The 21,493-nt window shown below is 43.2% G+C and overlaps 1 protein-coding gene across 6 annotated transcripts in view; it reads left to right on the top strand.

Annotated features, from left to right (window-relative positions):
• The window catches only part of NKAIN1 (sodium/potassium transporting ATPase interacting 1), a 214,874-nt gene that overhangs the window by 104,197 nt on the left and 89,184 nt on the right, over window positions 1-21,493 (top strand). For 4 of the 6 annotated variants that reach the window (XM_073564399.1, XM_073564383.1, XM_073564375.1 and 1 more), the window contains one exon: window positions 11,788-11,925. The exons of 1 other annotated variant lie outside the window; for it this stretch is intronic. In XM_073564399.1, the coding sequence (XP_073420500.1) occupies window positions 11,866-11,925 (60 nt within the window). In that variant the 5' untranslated portion in view covers window positions 11,788-11,865. Of the gene's footprint in view, window positions 1-7,365; window positions 9,805-11,787; window positions 11,926-21,493 lie in introns of those variants that run through there. One more of the 6 variants, XM_073564365.1, reaches the window with a different exon arrangement.

Consider the following 21,493-nt stretch of genomic DNA (forward strand, 5'->3'; position numbering starts at 1 on the left):
TACGTATGGACAGGGGTAAAAGAAAACACCACACAGTAAATACACAAGGGAATACAATAATGTGCAAGGGCAACCAAATATATATATAACAGATTGGAGAAAGAACCACTGAGGGATATACTGCACCAGATATCAGACGCTCCAACACCACCACTGCTGACCGGTATTGCTAGCACTAGGCTAAAGCTATAGTCGGCGACGCCCATAGTCAGGACGAACTATTTAAAGACCTAGGGCGTGGCCCAGCCCTCAGCCAGCATGACAACCTGGTTAACCCTATCCCGACTGGAACAGAATACCCAACAGGGTATTACCGCTGTCTGCCGGACACCCTGGTGTGAACAGTGTCCGACATGACAGTACCCCGCCTTCTACGAGGGACCTCCGGAACCTCACCATGTCGAGGACCTGGCTTGTCCGGATGGCGACGATGGAACATAGTAACCAGTCGATCAGCATGAATGTCAGAGGCCGGCACCCATGTCCTCTCCTCAGGACCATAGCCACGCCAGTGGACCAGGTACTGTAGAGTGCGACGCACAACCCTAGAGTCCACCACTTTGGACACCTCAAATTCCAACTCGCCATCCACCAAGACGGGAGGTGGTGGCCCGGGGGAACCATCCACCAAACCCACGACCTTCTTTAGCAATGCTTTGTGAAATACATTATGAATCTTATACACAGCCGGCAACTCCAAACGAAATGCCACGGGGTTGATCACTGCGGAGATTCTAAATGGGCCAATGAACCTGGGACCCAACTTAAGTGACGGTATCTTGAGCTTAATGTTCCTAGTAGATAACCACACCCAATCACCCACACACAGGTCCGGACCTGGCACACGTCTGCAGTCAGCCACCCGTTTGTACCTGGAACCCACCTTCAACAAGCGCTGCTTGACTCTCCTCCAAACAGACGACAATTGAGCTCCCAACTGGTCCTCCTCAGGGACGCCAACTGAGCACCCCTGACGCAAGGTGCAAAATTGAGGATGTTGACCATACACACAAAAAAAAGGAGATTCCCCAGATGATTCCTGGCAATGGTTGTTTATTGCGAATTCTGCCAGAGGAAGAAACGCTGACCACTCTTCCTGATTGTCGGAAATAAAGCAGCGCAAGTATTGCTCCAGGTTTTGGTTCATCCGCTCAGTCTGTCCATTCGACTGAGGGTGGAAAGCCGATGAATGAGATAATTTGATTCCAAGGCGAGAACAAAAAGCTCTCCAAAACTTTGCCACAAACTGCGTACCTCGATCAGACACAATGTCAGACGGGACACCATGAAGTCTGACCACCTCACGAATAAATATCTGAGCAAGAGTCTTAGCATTGGGCAAAGACGGTAAAGCAACGAAATGTGACATTTTGGAGAACCTATCAACAATAACCAAAATGACCGAGTTCCCTGCCGAGGCGGGCAAGTCAGTAATAAAATCCATGGAAATCTCAGTCCATGGCTTACTGGGCACCCCGAGAGGCTGCAAGCTACCAGCGGGACGGGAACGAGGAGTCTTGGCCCGTGCGCACGTGTTACAGGCAGCCACATATGAGGCCACATCCTGCCGGATTTTAGGCCACCAAAAACGACGCGATACCAGTTCCAGAGTGCTCTTAACCCCTGGATGACCTGCCAGTACCGTGTCGTGATGTTCGCCCAACACTCTAGAGCGTAGATGTAGCGGCACAAAAGATTTATTAGCAGGCAACCCCGGCGGTACCACCTCCTGAGCCTCCGCAATCTCTGCCTCAATCTCTGTCGTGATGGCAGATACCACCACACCCTTTTGGAGAATAGGCACCGGCTCTTCACATAACTCTCCACCAGGAAAACACCTGGATCGTCATAGATCAAACCCAGAGCAGAGAAAAAAAAATCTACAGATTCAAATGCCGGTGAGTCTGAAGGGAGTGAAAAGGCCCAGGCCTGTGGGTCACCACTCAGCAAAGAAATCACCAAGCCCACGCGTTGAGCCTCATTACCTGAGGAATGTGGACGCATACGGAAATACAATTTGCATGATTCACGAAACACCGTGAACTTACCACGATCACCAGCAAATCGTTCAGGAAGGAGAAACTTGGGCTCAGCTGCCCTGGCTGCAGCCTCAGCAGGTACTGCAGGAGCTGACAGGCCTTGTTGCTGGACCGCCCCCCTGAGTTCAGTGACCTGTATGGATAGAGCCTCCAGCTGCTTGGTTAGGGAAAGTATAGGATCCATAGTAAGTAACCCCTATATTCCCTTTTTTTTTTTTTTTTTATTATTTGGGCCGACTATAATGTCATGGAATGCCTAGGTTACTTTAGGCAAAAACCCCGGGACCCCTGTGATGTCCCTCAGACTAGGGGAACCCTGTCTGTCCCTCTACCCAGGGTTTACACTGAAGGTGTGCCTGCCTGAGCCTCCACCCTGTCCCTGTCTCCTGTCCAGCCCTAAGCTGAACCCACCTCCCTCCACCCAGTGAGGGGACCAGACACCAGACCCCACAAATACGTATGGACAGGGGTAAAAGAAAACACCACACAGTAAATACACAAGGGAATACAATAATATGCAAGGGCAACCAAATATATATATATAACAGATTGGAGAAAGAACCACTGAGGGATATACTGCACAGATATCAGACGCTCCAACACCACCACTGCTGACCGGTATTGCTAGCACTAGGCTAAAGCTATAGTCGGCGACGCCCATAGTCAGGACGAACTATTTAAAGACCTAGGGCGTGGCCCAGCCCTCAGCCAGCATGACAACCTGGTTAACCCTATCCCGACTGGAACAGAATACCCAACAGGGTATTACCGCTGTCTGCCGGACACCCTGGTGTGAACAGTGTCCGACATGACACCCAAAACACACTTCAAAAAGCACTAGAAAATGGTTTGAGAGAAAGCACTGGAGACTTCTAAGGTGGCCAGCAATGAGTCCAGACCTGAATCCCATAGAACACCTGTGGAGAGATCTAAAAATGGCAGTTTGGAGAAGGCACCCTTCAAATATCAGGGACCTGGAGTAGTTTGCCAAAGAAGAATGGTCTAAAATTCCAGCAGAGCATTGTAAGAAACTCATTGATGGTTACCGGAAGCGGTTGGTCGCAGTTATTTTGGCTAAAGGTTGTGCAACCAAGTATTAGGCTGAGGGTGCCAATACTTTTGTCCGGCCCATTTTTGGAGTTTTGTGTGAAATGATCAATGTTTTGCTTTTTGCTTCATTCTCTTTTGTGTTTTTTCATTTAAGACAAATTAAATGAAGATAATAATACCAAAGAATTTGTGTTTGCAATCATTTTCAGGAAGAAACTGAATATTATCTGACAGAATTGCAGGGGTGTCAATACTTTTGGCCATGACTGTAAACTGCTTCACGAGAGAGAACAATACGCTTGATCACTGCTATACTGTCTTAAAAGGGGCCTACAGGGCAGTGAGGAGAGCAGCAGTGGGCTTTTCAGATCATTGTCTAATTCATTTAATTCCAGCCTACAGGCAAAGGTTGAAAACATCCAAACCTACAGTTTATACAAAGAAGACATGGTCTGAGGAGGCAAAATTGCAACTGCAAGCATGCTTTGAATGCACGGACTGGGAGGTATTTCAGGAAACATGCTCGGGTCTGGATGAATGGGTTGATGCAGTGTCCTCATATATCCGTTTTTGTGAAGACACGTTTATTCCATCCAAATCTGTCCACTTTCGGGGAAACAACAAGCCGTGGTTTACAAATAAAGTAAGGTTGATCCGTAAGAGAAAAGAGGAGGCTTATAAAGCAGGCGATATTACTGAATTCAAGAAACTTAGGAACTCGCTATCTAAAGAGATCAAGTTAGCCAAACACGAGTATGCAAAGATTCTGGAGGAAAGGTTCTCATCAAAAGATACTAGATCTGCATGGAGAGGATTAAGAGAGGTCACCAATTATAAAAGCCACCCCACTATAGTGAACCCCAGCAGAAGTCTGGCAGCAGAGTTAAATGAATTCTACTGCAGATTTGAGGCAAGCTCTACACACAGTGGCTATTCATCTCTAAGCTCCTCAGTCTGTTCATATAAAGATCATTCATTGTGCAACACCCAAGTAGTGATCTCCGAGGCAGAGGTGATACGCATCCTGAAGGGACTTAAGGTCAAAAAGGCACCTGGCCCTGATGGTGTATCTCCAATGTGTCTGAAAGTATGTGCTACCCAGCTTGCCCCTATACTGACAAATATATACAATGTGTCACTGAAAGAGTGCGTTGTACCTCAGTGTTGGAAAAATTCCACAATTATCCCTGTCCCCAAGAAAGTGGGATCCTCTGAGTTGAACGACTATAGACCAGTAGCACTCACATCTGTAGCTATGAAAGTCTTCGAAAGAATTATGATGTCCCACCTGATAAAATTCACGCAGAAGCTATGGGACCCGCTTCAGTTTGCCTATAAGGAGAATCGTTCGGCAAACGACACTGTCAATCTGGCACTGAAGTACATTTTGGATCATACAGATGAACGGCACTCATATGTCCGGATTCTTTTCATGGACTTTAGCTCAGCATTCAATACCATTGATCCGAATTTACTTCATAAGAAAATGGTAGCTCTTGGAGTCCCTCTCAACTTATGCTTGTGGATTTATAACTTCCTGACAGCCAGGATACAGAGTGTAAAAGTTGGACCATTCACTTCGGACACCTTGGTCACAAACATCGGGGCACCTCAGGGGTGTGTTTTGTCCCCGTTACTGTTTTCTCTCTATACGAATGATTGCATCTCTTCAGCAGACTCAGTAAAAATCTTGAAATTTGCCGATGATATGACACTGATTGGTCTCATCAGGGGAAATGCTGAAGACTTGTATCGGAGTGAGGTGGAAAGAATATGTGACTGGTGTAAAGCCAATAATCTTGTACTCAACACTAAAAAAACTGCTGAGATGGTTGTGGATTTTAGGAAAGATCAACATGAGATACTTCCAATCTACATCCATGACGAAGTGGTTCTTAGGGTCACAGAGACCAAATTCCTTGGTGTTATCATCTCTCATGATCTTAAATGGGGGAAAAACGTGGATGCTGTTATAAGAAAAGCACAACAGAGGATGTTCTTCCTGCGTCAGCTGAAAAGATATGGTTTGTCTAAGAATCTGCTGATCTTATTCTTTAATGCTGTCATCAGATCTGTGATTTGTTCCTCTCTGATAGTCTGGTATGGGGGAGCCACTGCGCATGACAAACTCCGCTTACAAAGGACTTTCAGAACAGCAGAGAGAATTATAGGCTCCCCCCTGCCTAAAATCCAGGATCTTTATGATAAGAGTATTCGATCCCACGCATTGAAAATTTCATCCGATCCCTCTCACCCGGGACACTCCTCATTCCAACTACTCCCTTCAGGACGTCGCTTCAGAGTCCCCAAATGCAGTACCAACCGCCATATGAACAGCTTCTATCCACTCTCTGTTCAACAATTAAATCGTCATGTGTAGACTATATACTGTATCTGTCTTGTTAGATGTTACTTGTTGTATCTGTTGTTATATATTATGTTGCCTCTTTGCCACAAAGAATTCCTTGTATATATGTAATATGTACTTGGCGATAATAAATTTGATTGATTGATTGGTGATTCTCCTGTCTATGCCCCTGGTACTTCTGCTGTCCGTACAGTTGTGACCCTTAGCCTGTCCTTGACATCCCTCCTGTCTTGCGCGCATCGGCGCTTCTGTTTGTGCTATACCTGCTGGTAGGATCCTTATTTCTGACTGGCATTTCTCTCTGCTCTTGCTCCCTCTGTGAGACCCGCAGCCGGCTCCGCCCCTTGGCAGTCACGTGCTTCCGGTCCTGTTTGCCTGAAGCACGCATCTCCGTCGCTGATGCCCAGCTCCACAGGTAGTTTAATATAGTTTGTTCTACTCAGGACACGCATACTGGCTCAGTGAGCAAGTGCAGTGCAGTGTTCCTGACAGTGGCAGTACTAATGAACAGGAGGTAATACACTGTAGTAAAGCAGTACCAAAACATCATAAGATCTGTACATTATTTACCATACATATTAACGTTAGAACTCCTTAAAGGGGAGGTAGCATTAAAGGGATATTCTACTCAATCCCTTACATTCTCCCTTTCCTAAATTTTGGTCGTCCCGACCAAACCGATTTCAATATTTACACTGTACGTCAAAAACATTTTAAAGTCTGAAAATGCAAACCCGGCTCACAGTTCTCCTGGTTATGTAAGGAGTAGCAAGAGTGGACCCTCTGGGTTGCGGTACCGGGATCCCTGTGGCGAGCTGGCCAGGCCAACCTGACCAGCAGCGTCGGCATGACAGGTTAAGTCCATTGATATATACTGTACATTAAATATAACATTTTCCACAAAATACGGCCCATTTTTCAAAGCCGCCAATCTTTCTGAGGTAGAGCTCCCCCCTTTCCTTAAGGAGAGCAAGTTTCTTGAAGGCACAGCTCTCCACATTGCTTAAGGGTGCATGCAGGCGGTCAAACAGGGGATAAATGGTAGAGGATACCTATTCTTGACCGTGATGTTATTTAAGCCTCGGTAGTCAATGCAGGGTCGAAGAGATCCATCCTTCTTCCGAACAAAGAAAAACCCGGCTCCTGCTGGAGAAGACGACTTCCGGATAAAGCCCCTGGCAAAGTTCTCCCGGATGTACTCCGTCATGGCTGAGGTTTCTGCAGTTGACAACGGGTATATTCTCACCCTGTGAGGAGTAGCTCCAGGAACTAGCTCGATTGGGCAATCGTAGGCTCGAAGCGGAGGAAGGGTCTCAGCTTCCTTCCATCTGCAAACGAATGGTAGGCCACGGGAAGCCCAGGAAGGTCCGTGGGCACTTGGTGCAGACTGGTACGGGTAATAGGCAGCAGACACTGTTCTTGGCAAGAGTGACCCCAGCAAAGCACTTCCTTGGAGCGTCAAGCAAGGACTTGCTCATGCGACCTGAGCCAGGGCAGGCCAAGGAGCAGGGCGTGAGACAAATTAGGCAAAACATAAAAAGCCATTTTCTCTCAGTGTAGGGCTCCGATTTGCGTCTCCAGCTCGGTCTTTCCTCTCACCCTCTTCATGGCCAAGATTTCCTCCACCTCAAAAACATCATTTGAGGCAGTTGGCATGGGCTTGGTACTGGGATCCTTGAAGAAAGGGCTCAGGATGACTGTCTTTAGCAGAGATACATGGAAAGAATTTGGAATCCGTAATGAAGGAGGCAACTTCAGTTTACAGGAGACCTCATTGATCTGCTTCAGCACTTCAAAAGGCCCGATAAAACGAGGACCCAGCTTGTAAGAGGGAACCTTCAGCTGGATGTACCTGGACGGGAGCCATACCTTGTCACCTGGGCGGAAGCACAGAGGATTCAGGCACCTTTTGTCTGCATTTCTCTTCATAAGGGCAGAGGAGGCTTCTAAAGTGGCTTTGGTGTCCTCTCACAACTTGAAGAGAAATCCAAGACGATATCCAGATGTTTACAGAGAGCTCACCAGAATCTGGAAGTGAACTGCGAACCTCGATCAGACACAATGTGACGAATAAATCCGTGCAGGCAGAAAATATGTTTGATGAAGCTGTCAGCCAGTTCAGGAGCAGACGGAAGACCAGACAACGGGGTAAAATGCGCCATTTTGGAGAAGCGATCCACGACTACCCAGATGACGGTGCAACCCTCGGATACTGGCAAATCTGTAATGAAGTCCATTGTTATGTGCTGCCATGGACCAGATGGCACAGGTAACGCCAGGAGAGAACCAGTAGGAAGTCATCTGGGGACTTTATAGCGGGCACAAATTGGACAGGCAGCAATGAAGCATAGATCTCCTTCCCCATGTATGGCCACCAGTAGTGGCGCAAAATCAATTGTAGTGGCTTCCTTTGTCCCGCGTGACCAGCCACTTTGACAAAACTCACTCCTTCTCGGATTCAGCCACAAGGGTTTTTCCTGGGGAAATTAGCTACAAGCTGACTGGAGCGACAGTAGCAATCATGGATGGTTCGATGATGAACTGAGGATCCTCCTCTTGGTCACTGGACAGAAATGAGTGAGAGAGGTCATCAGCTTGGATATTCTTGTCACTGGATCTGACCAACGGAAGCGCAGCAGCTGGACCCAGTAGGACAGATTCTATGGTGCAGCAGGCAGAGTTCGTATCAGAGTGCAGCAGGCAGAGTTTATATCAGAGTGAAGCAGGCAGGATCTGCAGCAGAGTGCAGCGGGCAGGATCTGCACCAGAGTACAGCAGGGAGGATTTGCACCAGAGTGCAGCAGGCAGGATCTGCGCTAGAAAGCAGCAGGGACTGGTACCCAACCTTACAAAACTTAGACAGCAGAACAGGAAGGTTGCTCAGGCACCTTTGCAGTGAGGAGAAAGCAATATATACATAATGTCCCACAGCGATTTGCTGGGGAGAATATAGCAAGTGCATGCACTGGCCCTTTAAGAGGGCGGGAAAGCATGCGCGCGTGCGTGCTCTAAGGTGCTGTAAGGACATGACTGGAGGCCCGGCTGAAAGCTCTGCTGGAAGCATGCAGAGCATGGAGAAGGGAAGAACTGACTGCAGCGCGAGTGAGTGAAGTGACATGTCGGAGACCCTGTGTTATGATTTGGTCACCGAGGAGGAAAACAAGACCAAGCTAAGCCACAGAAAACCAGAGAGGTTGGTAACCAAGCGGATTGCAGACCCCTGATCCTATCCACACAACTAGCAGTAGCCGTGGAGCGTACCTATGATGATTCTAGGCACCTCGACACAGCCGGAGGACTAAATAAGCCTAAAGCAAGAAAAGGGGAAATCTAAAATGCCCCAGAGCAGACCCCAAAGGAATAGATAGCCCCCAAACATATATTGTCGGTGAGACAAGATGAAAACACAAACACAGGTAGGAAAATAGGCTGTGCAAACGATGGGGCCCACACCAACTAGAAATGACAGGAAAGGAAAGATACTGTCTGCAATCATGCCAAAAAACCCTGCAAAAATGTCCAACACTTCTGAAGGCAAAAAAAACCCTGAAGTCACTAGACTTCACCCACTATATCAGCACTCTGGCATATTCTGAAAACAGAGCAAAAAAAAAAAGGCTAATCTAATAAGGGACAAAAAGCAAACTGGCACAAACAGTAACATAAGAATGGAAATTCAGCACAGCCCCAGCCGGGGCTGGCTGACCACACAAAACTGAATAGACAAAACCAAATCAAATGTGAACAATAGCAAAGAACACTTAGCTTGAGAATGCAGGGACTGAACTGGAAACCAAGACCTCAGGAGGCAGGAAAAATCACCAGCAGGGATAGAGAGAGTCGGCTGTCTTAAATCCAGTCAGAGACCCCAGATGTCCAATCGTCGTCCTCATTATCAGGTGGCAGGTCTCTGTTAATTAGATCAGCTTCACCACCTCCTGCAACCACCAGAGGGAGCCCGGAAAGAGAATGCACGACTCCTCTGTCAATACAACCAGCTCCAACACCCTCACCAGCAACCAAAGTCAGACCAGAAAGTGACTTCACAACACCCTGCCTGTCAGAGCAGGGATCCAGCGTGGTGCTAACAGCCCCATATAGTGCTCCATACAGAATGAGCCCCATATAATGATCAATACAGAATGGGCACAATATCATGCTTGATACACACCAAAAAATATACTCACCTCTCCCTCTTTCCCAACAGTGCTCAGGATAGAGGGCGAGTGCTAGTGACGTCATCGCGCCCCCTGCCCTGAGATGTCAGAGTCAGACAATGCAGAAGAGAGACAGGACCTGCAAAGGCCCCCCCCTCCTCCTTTGGGCCCTGATGCAGCTGCACTGGCGGTACGTCCGCCCCTGGTTCAGTAAAGGACAACCCATAAACCCAGAAATGTCTTTGATTGGAATACCCATTAAACATGACTCAACCTAAAACCTTTCTATATCAAGCAAGCAATATTTAACCCCTTAATGTCCAATGACGGACACAGTCCGTCATCAGACATTTCCCCTGCTTTGATGAGGGCTCCGGCGCTGAGCCCGCATCAAAGCCGGGACATGTCAGCTGTTATGAACAGCTGACATGTGCCCGCAATAGGTGCGAGCGGAATCGCCGTCCGCCCGCGCCTATTAACTAGTTAAATGCCGCTGTCAAAGCTGACAGCGTGCATTTAAATAGCATTTCCGGCCACCGGGCCGGAAATAACGTCACCGCCGACCCCCGTCACGTGATCGGGGGTCGGCGTCATGTTGCCTGGACAACCAGAGGTCTCTATGAGACCTCTATGGTTGTTCCAGGCATATGGCTTTCAGCGCCACCCGGTGGTCGGCGCTGAAAGCACAGCAGTAAATCTGCCACATATGGGCGATCTGCTCATCGCCCATATGTAGCAGAGCCGATCGGGTTGCGCAAGCTTCTAGCCTCCTATGGAGGCTATTGAAGCATGCCAAAAGTAAAAAAAAAAAAAAATGTTTAAAAATAAAAAAAAATTAAAAAAACCTAAAAGTTCAAATCACCCCCCTTTCGCCCCAATCAAAATAAAACCGTAAAAAAAAAATCCCACATACACATATTAGGTATCACCGCGTTCAGAATCGCCCGATCTATCAATAAAAAAAAGCATTAACCCGATCGCTAAACGGCGTAGCGAGAAAAAAATTAAAAACGCCAGAATTACGTTTTTTTGGTCACCAAGACATTGCATTAAAATGCAATAACGGGCAATCAAAAGAACGTATCTGCACAAATGTGGTATCATTAAAAATGTCAGTCCGGCACGGAAAAAATAAGCCCTCACCTGACCCCAGATCATGAAAAATGGAGACGCTACGGGTCTCGGAAAATTGCGCAAATTTTTTTTTTTTCTTTTTAGCAAACTTTAGAATTTTTTTTCACCACTTAGATAAAAGAGGACATAGACATGTTTGGTGTCTATGAATTCGTAATGACCTGGAGAATCATAATGTCAGGTGATATTTAGCATCTAGTGAACCTAACAAAAAAGCCAAGCAAAAAACAAGTGTGGGATTGCACTTTTTTTGCAATTTCACCGCACTTGGAATTTTTTTCCCGTTTTCGAGTACATGATATGGTAAAACCAATGATGTCATTTAAAAGTACAACTCGTCCCGCAAAAAATAATCCCTCACATGGCCATATAAACGGAAAAATAAAAAAGTTATGGCTCTGGAAAGAAGGGGAGGGAAAAATGAAAATGTAAAACCAAAAATACCCCTGGTCATTAAGGGGAGAGGAATTCAGAAAATAACAATGCTGTTACTCATAATTTTATAACACCCGCCGATATTATCCTTCGATATGTCAAATAACTATCTGATTTTGTATATACCGTGTAAATCTAAAATGAAATCCAATATTTCAGTGTATGATTATTAAGTGAAAGGAGAGAATTAAAGGGTATGAACAGTTTTGAAATGCATTTTATGCGTCTGTGTGCAATAATATGTGAGTGCATTCTAGTACTTGAATATTTTCTGTTCAATAATCCAATTTAAACTGCAAGCTTCTGAGGTTAAAAGCTTTTTAATTACCCTGTTCTTCTTCAATATCATTGATAGTATTTTTTTAACCCTCTTGTTCCCTGCTCCTTTTGCAGCATAATGTACAGGCTGTTCGGTGTATTCATGTGTTTCCCTCACTCAATGATATTTTTAAAGGCCCCATAAATATTGAATAGATTGCTAAGTTGTGAATCATCATTAGGTCACTTTGTTCCCTTTAGTCCATCAAATCATAATGTTTCGCCACTTTACAATCCTGGGAGACTGACCATTTATCTCATGAATTTTTGTATTAAATTATGACAGGCAGCTGCTCTACAGAGGCAAATATTTGACTTCCTTGGCTACCAGTGGGCTCCAATATTAGCCAATTTCCTGCACATCATGGCAGTCATCTTGGGGATATTCGGCACTTTACATTACAGATCTAGATACTTGATCTTGGTAAGTAAGATGGCTAATTATGAGAAGATTTTAGCCAAAGATCCAATACAATTGTAGAGGATACCGTAGATACAATGCTCATAGCGTGATCATAAACTTACTCTGTACCAATACATCCTATACTGTAAATGTTTATTTGCAGGCAGAAATCAACGTTCTAGTTTTTCAGCCAAAAAAGAGACGATTAAAAAGCTACATACAGTATAATAAATGCATGAGCAGAGTTTTCATATAGTCCTAAATATTCTGATTATAGGCCTTCCATAGCTTGTGTTGTAGAGTTTAAAGTCCTACACCACATTACTTGATGTCCTTATCCTTAAAGGGAATCTGTCACCCCTTTTTTGTGATATCATGTAAAGATATCATTCAATAGCGTGTCACATAAGGATTCTATTGGTACTTTTGATTCCCCCTGACCCCGCACCTTTGATGCATAAATACCTTTAATATCTCGGTTGAGATGTATGTAAATCGCCGTCGTCCGGTCCGATGGGCGGGGCTTATTCCCCTTCTTCCCCCTCCGCGTCTTGCTCTCCGCATTTCTTTGTTCTTCTTCCTGCGTTCACGTAGTGTTTCCGCGCTTGCGCATTGAAAGGGACTCCGGCGCTTGCGCAGTATGCTTTGCTCAACTGTGGGCAAAGCATATAATCAGTACTGCGCATGCGCCGGTATTTTTCAGTGCGGTCTATGCCCCGGAAGTCTTCACATGCAGGACACACTCTTCCTGGACGCCGGATGCATAGTAAAGCAGTGCGCATTACACCGGAAGTTGAGGAAGCCAAACATATATTGCCCAAATTTGGACTGGACAAAAAATAGCAAACGGGTAAATTGGGACATTTCAAGACACCTATCATTACTTTCTCAATCTATCTTTCTATGTATGTCACGTTCATTCTATCATGCTATCTATCTATATATCTCTCTCTCTGATTCTAACTCATTCTGTCTGATTCCTTCTATCTATTTATCTATCCATCTTTCTTCTTGTATCTATCTGATTCCTTCTATCTTTCTGCTTCCTTCTATCTATCTATCTATCTATCTATCTATCTATCTAAATAGGAAAAAATCAGGCAGCACTCCAGTTACAGGAAAAATGTGGACTTTAATCCAGCGCCAAGTGGTGCAACGTTTCAACCTCACAGTTGTGAGGTCGAAACATTGCACCACTTGGCGCTGGATTAAAGTCCACATTTTTCCTGTAACTGGAGTGTTGCCTGATTTTTTTCTATTTATATTTTTGCGTTGGACAACCGCATTATTCAGGAATATTGCACCCAAAATCTGCTCAAGTTTGTGCTGCTTTCTGTTTTTTCTATTTATCTATCAATCTATCTATCTATCTATCTATCTATCTTTCTTATGGTATCTATCTGATTCCTTCTATCGTCCTGCTTCCTTCTATCTATCTATCTATCTATCTTTTTCATTTTATCTATCTGATTCCTTCTATCTCTCTGATTCCTTCTATCTTTCTGCTTTCTTCTATCTTTCTTTCTATCTATGCTTCTCATTCTCTCTATCTGATTCCTTCTATCTCTCTGATTCCTTCTATCTTTGTTATTCTATCTATCTATCTATCTCATTCTGTCTATCTCATTCTATCCATCTTATTCCTTCTATCTATCTATCTGATTCCTTCTATCTTTCTGCTTCCTTCTATCTATCTATCTTTCTATCTATGCTTCTCATTCACTGTATCTGATTCCTTCTATCTAACTGATTCCGTCTATCTTTGTGATTCCTTCTCTATCTGATTCCTTCTATCTATCTGATTCCTTCTATCTTTGTGATTCCTTCTATCTATCTATCTATCTATTTCATGCTAGCTATCTGATTCCTTCTATCTATCTATCTATCTATATATCTTTCTTATTGTATCTATCTGATTCCTTCTATATATCTATCTAACTATCTTTCTTATTCTCTCTATCTAATTCCTTCTATCTATCTGATTCTTTCTATCTTTCTGCTTCCTTCTATATATCTATCTATCTCATTCTATCTTGTTCCTTCTATCTATCTATCTATCTATCTGATTCCTTCTATCTTTCTGCTTCCTTCTATCTATCTATCTATCTATCTATCTTTCTATCTGTGCTTCTCATACTCTCTATCTGATTCCTTCTATCTAACTGATTCCGTCTATCTTTGTGATTCTATCTATCTATCTCATGCTATCTATCTGATTCCCTCTTTCTTTCTAATAACTTCCATCTATCTAGCTTTCTTATTCTATCTCTCTGATTCCTTCTATCTTTGTGATTCCATCTATCTATCTATCTACATTATCTATCTCATGCTATCTATCTGATTCTATCTATCTCTATCTATCTATCTTTCTTATTCTATCTGATTCCTTCTATCTTTGTGATTCCTTCTATCTTTCTGTTTCCATCTATCTATCTATCTATCTATCTATCTATCTTTCTAAATAGGAAAAACATATAGCAGCACAAATTTGAGCAGATTTTGGGTGCAATAGTCCTGAATAATGCGGTTGTCCAACGCAAAAATATAAATAGAAAAAAAACAGGCAGCACTCCAGTTAAAAGGAAAAATGTGGACCTTAATCCATCACCAAGCAATGCAACTTCACGGTCTTTGTAAAGCACAGTGTTACCATAGAATAGTGCACTTTTTATACATATCTCTTCAATTTACCAATATACAAAAATTAGCATATATTAAATATAAATCATAATCAAAGTGTATGAAAATTACATTGCAGTAAATATAAGGACCATCAGGCTATGTGCCCACGTAGCATTTTATTCCGGACACTAAAAACCGGACTCCTTCCCAGAAATCGCGCGTTTTTTCTGCGCGATTTCACCGCGATTTTACCGCGATTATGATCGTGATTTTGCCGCGATTTTCGCGTGCGTTATTCAAGCACTTTCCAAGCGATTTGAAGCATCGCTTGGAAAGTGATTGACAGGTTGGTCACACTCGTCAAACATAGTGTTTGACACGTGTGAGCAGCTTTTTACTATTGAGGCCGCCTATGCAGCCTCAATAGTAAAAGATAGAATGTTAAAATGCTAAAATAAATAAAAAAATCGGTGTATATTTACCTTCCGGCGTCCCGCGCTGCCATCCCGGGCCTCAGCGTTCCCAGCGATGCCTTGCGAGACCTGTGATAACGTTGGTCTCGCGTTGCTATAGCGATCTCGCAAGACCGCTAGAGTCACGTGAGACTACTTCATTACAGGACCTTTCCGCAAGGCATTACTGGGAACGCTGAGGCCGGGAATGCAGCGCGTGACGCCGGAAGGTAAATATACCCCGATTTTTTATTCTTTTTTTTACGGGGGTATGGTGCCCAGGGCCTGGAGGACAGTCTCCTCTCCTCCACACCGTGGGTACCAACCGCACATGAGACGCTTAACTTCCCGCATGGTGGGCATAGCCATATGCGGGAAGTAAGCGATTCTCATGCATTCCTATGGGTGCGGAATCGCGGCAATTCTCTGCGATTCCGCACAAAAGAATGACCATGCTGCGATTTTTTCCGCGATGCGATTCCGCCGCGGAAAAAAGCGCATCATTAGCACAGCATGTACGGAATGCCATAGGAATGCATGGGGGGAGTTCTGTACACGATTTTTAAGCGTTTTTGCGCCGAAAATCGTGGTAGAAACGCTGTTTACATATATAAGGTGCATGTTAGAGTGCAAAAAATTATATCCAACCGTACCTACAATCATTGATAGAGCTAGATTAACAATGATTAAAAGATGTGAAACACCTATGTGATATTTAAAATGCATAAACATTATCAAAGTGTATCTATCTATCTATCTTTCTATCTATGCTTCTCATTCTCTCTATCTGATTCCTTCTATCTTTGTGATTACTTCTATCCATCTGATTCCTTCTATCTATCTCCAGTATCTATCTCTCTGATTCCTTCTATCTATCTAATCTACAGTATCTATCTATCTGATTCCTGCTATCGTTCTGCTTCCTTCTATCAATCTTTCTATCTATGCTTCTCATTCTCTTTATCTGATTTCTTCTCTCTCTCAGATTCCTTCTATCTATTTATCAATCTATTTATCTATCTGATTCCTTCGATCTATTTATCTATCTATCTGATTCCTTCTATCTGATTCCTTCTATCTATCTATCTATCTATCTAGCTTATTGTATTTATCTGATTCCTTCTATCTGATTCCTTCTATCTATCTAGCTTATTGTATTTATCTGATTCCTTCTATCTATCTATCTATCTACAGTTGTGGACAAAAGTATTGACACCCCTGCAATTCTGTCAGATAATACTCAGTTTCTTCCTGAAAATTATTGCAAACACAAATTCTGTGGTATTATTATCTTCATTTAATTTGTCTTAAATGAAAAAAACACAAAAAGAATTGTCCTAAAGCCAAATTGGATATAATTCCACACCAAACATAAAAAAGAGGGTGGACAAAAGTATTGGCACTGTTCGAAAAATCATGTGATGCTTCTCTAATTTGTGTAATTAACAACACCTGTAACTTACCTGTGGCACCTAACAGGTGTTGGCAATAACTAAATCACACTTGCAGCCAGTTGACATGGATTAAAGTTGACTCAACCTCTGTCCTGTGTCCTTGTGTGTACCACATTGAGCATGGAGAAAAGAAAGAAGACCAAAGAACTGTCTGAGGACTTGAGAAGCCAAATTGTGAGGAAGCAAGAGCAATCTCAAGGCTACAAGTCCATCTCCAAAGACCAGAATGTTCCTGTGTCTAGCGTGCGCAGTGTCATCAAGAAGTTTAAAGCCCATGGCACTGTGGCTAACCTCCCTAGATGTGGACGGAAAAGAAAAATTGACAAGAGATTTCAACGCAAGATTGTGCGGATGTTGGATAAAGAACCTCGACTAACATCCAAACAAGTTCAAGCTGCCCTGCAGTCCGAGGGTACAACAGTGTAAACCCGTACTATCCGTCGGCGTCTGAATGAAAAGGGACTGTATGGTAGGAGACCCAGGTAGACCCCACTTCTTACCCCAAGACATAAAAAAGCCAGGCTGGAGTTTGCCAAAACTTACCTGAAAAAGCCTAAAACGTTTTGGAAGAATGTTCTCTGGTCAGATGAGACAAAAGTAGAGCTTTTTGGGTAAAGGCATCAACATAGAGTTTACAGGAGAAAAAAAGAGGCATTCAAAGAAAAAGACATGGTCCCTACAGTCAAAAATGACGGAGGTTCCCTGATGTTTTGGGGTTGCTTTGCTGCCTCTGGCACTGGACTGCTTGACCGTGTGCATGGCATTATGAAGTCTGAAGACTACCAACAAATTTTTCATCATAATGTAGGGCCCAGTGTGAGGTCATGGGTCTTCCAGCAGGACAATGACCCAAAACACACTTCAAAAAGCATTAGAAAATGGTTTGAGAGAAAGCACTGGAGACTTCTAAGGTGGCCAGCAATGAGTCCAGACCTGAATCCCATAGAACACCTGTGGAGAGATTTAAAAATGGCAGTTTGGAGAAGGCACCCTTCTAATATCAGGGACCTGGAGCAGTTTGCCAAAGAAGAAAGGTCTAAAATTCCAGCAGAGCATTGTAAGAAACTCATTGATGGTTACCGGAAGCGGTTGGTCGCAGTTATTTTGGCTAAAGGTTGTGCAACCAAGTATTAGGCTGAGAGGGTGCCAATACTTTTGTCTGGCCCATTTTTGGAGTTTTGTGTGAAATGATCAATGTTTTGCTTTTTGCTTCATTCTCTTTTGTGTTTTTTCATTTAAGACAAATTAAATGAAGATAATAATACCAAAGAATTTGTGTTTGCAATAATTTTCAGGAAGAAACTGAGTATTATCTGACAAAATTGCAGGGGAGTCAATACTTTTGGCCACAACTGTATCTATCTATCTTATTGTATTTATCTGCTTCCTTCTATCTATCTGATTCCTTCTATCTTTATTTCTATCTATCTTTCTATCTATGCTTCTCATTCTCTCTTTATTATTCATTCAATCTCTCTGATTCCTTCTATCTATCTAATCTACAGTATCTATCTATCTGATTCCTTCTATCGTTCTGCTTCCTTCTATCAATCTTTCTATCTATGCTTCTCATTCTCCCTATCTGATTTCTTCTCTCTCTCAGATTCCTTCTATTTATCAATCTATTTATCTATCTGATTCCTTCTATCTGATTCCTTCTATCTATCTGATTCCTTCAATCTATCTATCTATCTAGCTTATTGTATTTATCTGATTCCTTCTATCTATCTATCTATCTATCTACAGTTGTGGCCAAAAGTATTGACACCCCTGCAATTCTGTCAGATAATACTCAGATTCTTCCTGAAAATTATTGCAAACACAAATTCTGTGGTATTATTATCTTCATTTAATTTGTCTTAAATGAAAAAACACAAAAAGAATTGTCCTAAAGCCAAATTGGATATAATTCCACACCAAACATAAAAAAGAGGGTGGACAAAAGTATTGGCACTGTTCGAAAAATCATGTGATGCTTCTCTAATTTGTGTAATTAACAACACCTGTAACTTACCTGTGGCACCTAACAGGTGTTGGCAATAACTAAATCACACTTGCAGCCAGTTGACATGGATTAAAGTTGACTCAACCTCTGTCCTGTGTCCTTGTGTGTACCACATTGAGCATGGAGAAAAGAAAGAAGACCAAAGAACTGTCTGAGGGCTTGAGAAACCAAATTGTGAGGAAGCATGAGCAATTTCAAGGCTACAAGTCCATCTCCAAAGACCAGAATGTTCCTGTGTCTAGCGTGCGCAGTGTCATCAAGAAGTTTACCCGTACTATCCGTCGGCGTCTGAATGAAAAGGGACTGTATGGTAGGAGACCCAGGTAGACCCCACTTCTTAGAATCATAGAATCGTAGAGTTGGAAGGGACCTCCTGGGCCATCTGGTCCAACCCCCTGCTCAAAGCAGGATTCGCTAAATCATCCCAGTCAGATGTCTGTCCAGCCTCTGTTTGAAGACTTCCATTGAAGGAGAACTCACCACTTCTCGTGGCAGCCTGTTCCACTCATTGATCACTCTAACTGTCAAAAAGTTTTTTCTAATATCTAATCTGTGTCTCCTCACATTCAGTTTCATCCCATTGCTTCTAGTCTTTCCTTGTGCAAATGAGAATAAAGTTGATCCTTCTACAATGTGACAGCCCTTTAGATATGTCAGAGACACCGCACTGAACTTACTCACTGAGCCAGTGCGCGTGTCCTGAGTAAAGCGAACAGTGCTCAAAGCTACCAGTGGAGCGGGCAGCAACCGAATAGATGCGTACTTCAGAGCTGCAGGGCCTGAAGCACGTGACTGCTAGAGGCGTGGCCTAAACTCCACAGAGCTAGGAGCTGCAAGACAATTCCTAGCAGAGTAACTGCGAGACAAAGTTACCAAGGGGCATAGACAGTGAGAATAGTCAGGACATAGCCAATGAGTCACACACAGAGATAGCTGTAGGGTACCAAAGGGGGCGAGCAGAGAGTAACCAGGTCACATGCAATGAGTCATACACAGATAGTTGCAAGGTACAAGAGGGGCGAGCAGAGAGTGGTCAGGTCACATGCAATGAGTCATACACAGATAATAACGCAGTACAAAATCAACAGGCAAACTCACAACGGGAAACAGAATCGGGTCAGAACCATATAAACAAGCTATAGCAACAAACAGGCACACGGGGGTCAGCACACTAGGCCAAAGGCAAAAGTATAACTGGCAGGGATTGAAGCTACCCAGGGGTTTATGAAGCTCTCCCAGAACCAGAAAGAGGCCACAATCATTAACCCCAAGTGTGCAGGTCAAAACCTGCACAGAGCTCCAGACATTAACCCCCGGTGTGCAGCTCAAAAACCCGCACTGGGATCATGACAAGATATTTGTAGACAGCTATTAAGTCTCCTCTCAGTCTTCTCTTTTGCAAACTAAACATTCCCAAATCCTGCAACCTTTCCTCATAAGACAGGGTTTGCAGACCGGTTACCATTCTGGTCACTCTTTTCTGAACTTGCTCCAGTTTGTTGATGTCTTTTTTAAAATGTGGTGCCCAAAACTGGACACAATATTCCAGATGAGGTCTGACCAAAGAGGAGTAGAGGGAAATAATGACTTCACGTGATCTAGACTGTATGCTTCTGTTAATACATCCTAGAATTGCATTTGCCTTTTTTGCTGCTGCATCACACTGTTGACTCATATTCAGTCTGTGATCTATTAGTATACCCAAGTCTTTTTCACATGTGCTGTCACTTAGCCCTATTCCTCCCATTCTATATCTGCTTTTTTCATTTTTATTGCCCAGATGTAGTACTTTGCATTTCTCCCTGTTAAAAACCATTCTGTTAGTTGCTGCCCACTTCTCCAGTTTATTTAAATCTTTTTGAATCCTCTCTCTGTCTTCTCTAGTATTAGCTATCCCTCCTAGCTTTGTGTCATCAGCAAATTTAATCAGTTTACCCTCAATTCCTTCATCTAAATCGTTGATAAAGATGTTGAACAATACAGGGCCCAGGACAGAGCCCTGTGGTACCCCACTTGAGACATTCTTCCAACTGGATGTGCAGCCATTTACGACCACTCTTTGGGTCCGATCACTAAGCCAGTTATGAATCCACCTAACAGTTGCCTTGTCCATTCCATACTTAGTCATTTTTTCAATAAGGATTGTATGAGAGACTTTGTCAAATGCTTTGCTGAAGTCAAGATATACTATATCTACAGCATTTCCTTGATCCACCCAATCAGTGATACCATCATAGAAGGAAATTAAGTTAGTCTGACATGACTTATTAGTTACAAACCCATGCTGACTCTGTTTAATCACTTCATTCTTATCCAGGTATTGACATACATGTTGTTTAATAATTTGTTCAAAGATCTTTCCTGGTATAGAAGTCAGACTCACCGGCCTATAGTTGCCTGGGTCCACCTTCTTCTCCTTTTTGAAGATAGGAACAACATTTGCTCTTCTCCAGTCTTCTGGCACTTCTCCTGTTCTCCAAGAATTTTCAAAGATTATGGAGAGGGGTTCAAAAATTTCTTCTGCTATCTCCTTCAGTACTCTGGGGTGTAATTCATCTGGACCTGGAGACTTGAATTCATTTAGGTTAGCTAAGTGTTTCCTCACTATCTTTCTGTTTATAGATATCCTGGATTCTTCCATTCCCTGAATAGGACAGTGAATAACAGTTGATGCTACATTTCCTTTCTGAGAGAAAACAGATGCAAAATAGGAATTTAAAAGTTCAGCCTTCTCAACATCCTGTCTTACCATTTCATCATTTTCATCCTGTAAAAATCCTATAGCATCTTTGACTTTTCTTTTACTTTTGACATATCCCCAAAATCCTTTAATATTGCTTTTGACATCTCTTGCAAGCCTCAATTCATTTTCAGCTTTAGATAATCTGATTTGTGCCCTGCAGGTTCTGCAGACAGCATTATATTCTTCTTTAGATATGCCTCCCTCTTTCCATTTTATAAACATTTTTTTCTTCCTTTTTAGCATGTGCTTAAGTTCTGTGTTCATCCATCCTGGTTTCCTTAAATGCTTCCTATTCTTCCCTCTTTTCGGAATT

Source organism: Dendrobates tinctorius, unplaced genomic scaffold, assembly GCF_039654945.1.
Source record: "Dendrobates tinctorius isolate UK_male_01 unplaced genomic scaffold, ASM3965494v1 ptg000015l, whole genome shotgun sequence".
In the NCBI taxonomy this organism is placed as follows: Eukaryota; Metazoa; Chordata; class Amphibia; order Anura; family Dendrobatidae; genus Dendrobates; species Dendrobates tinctorius.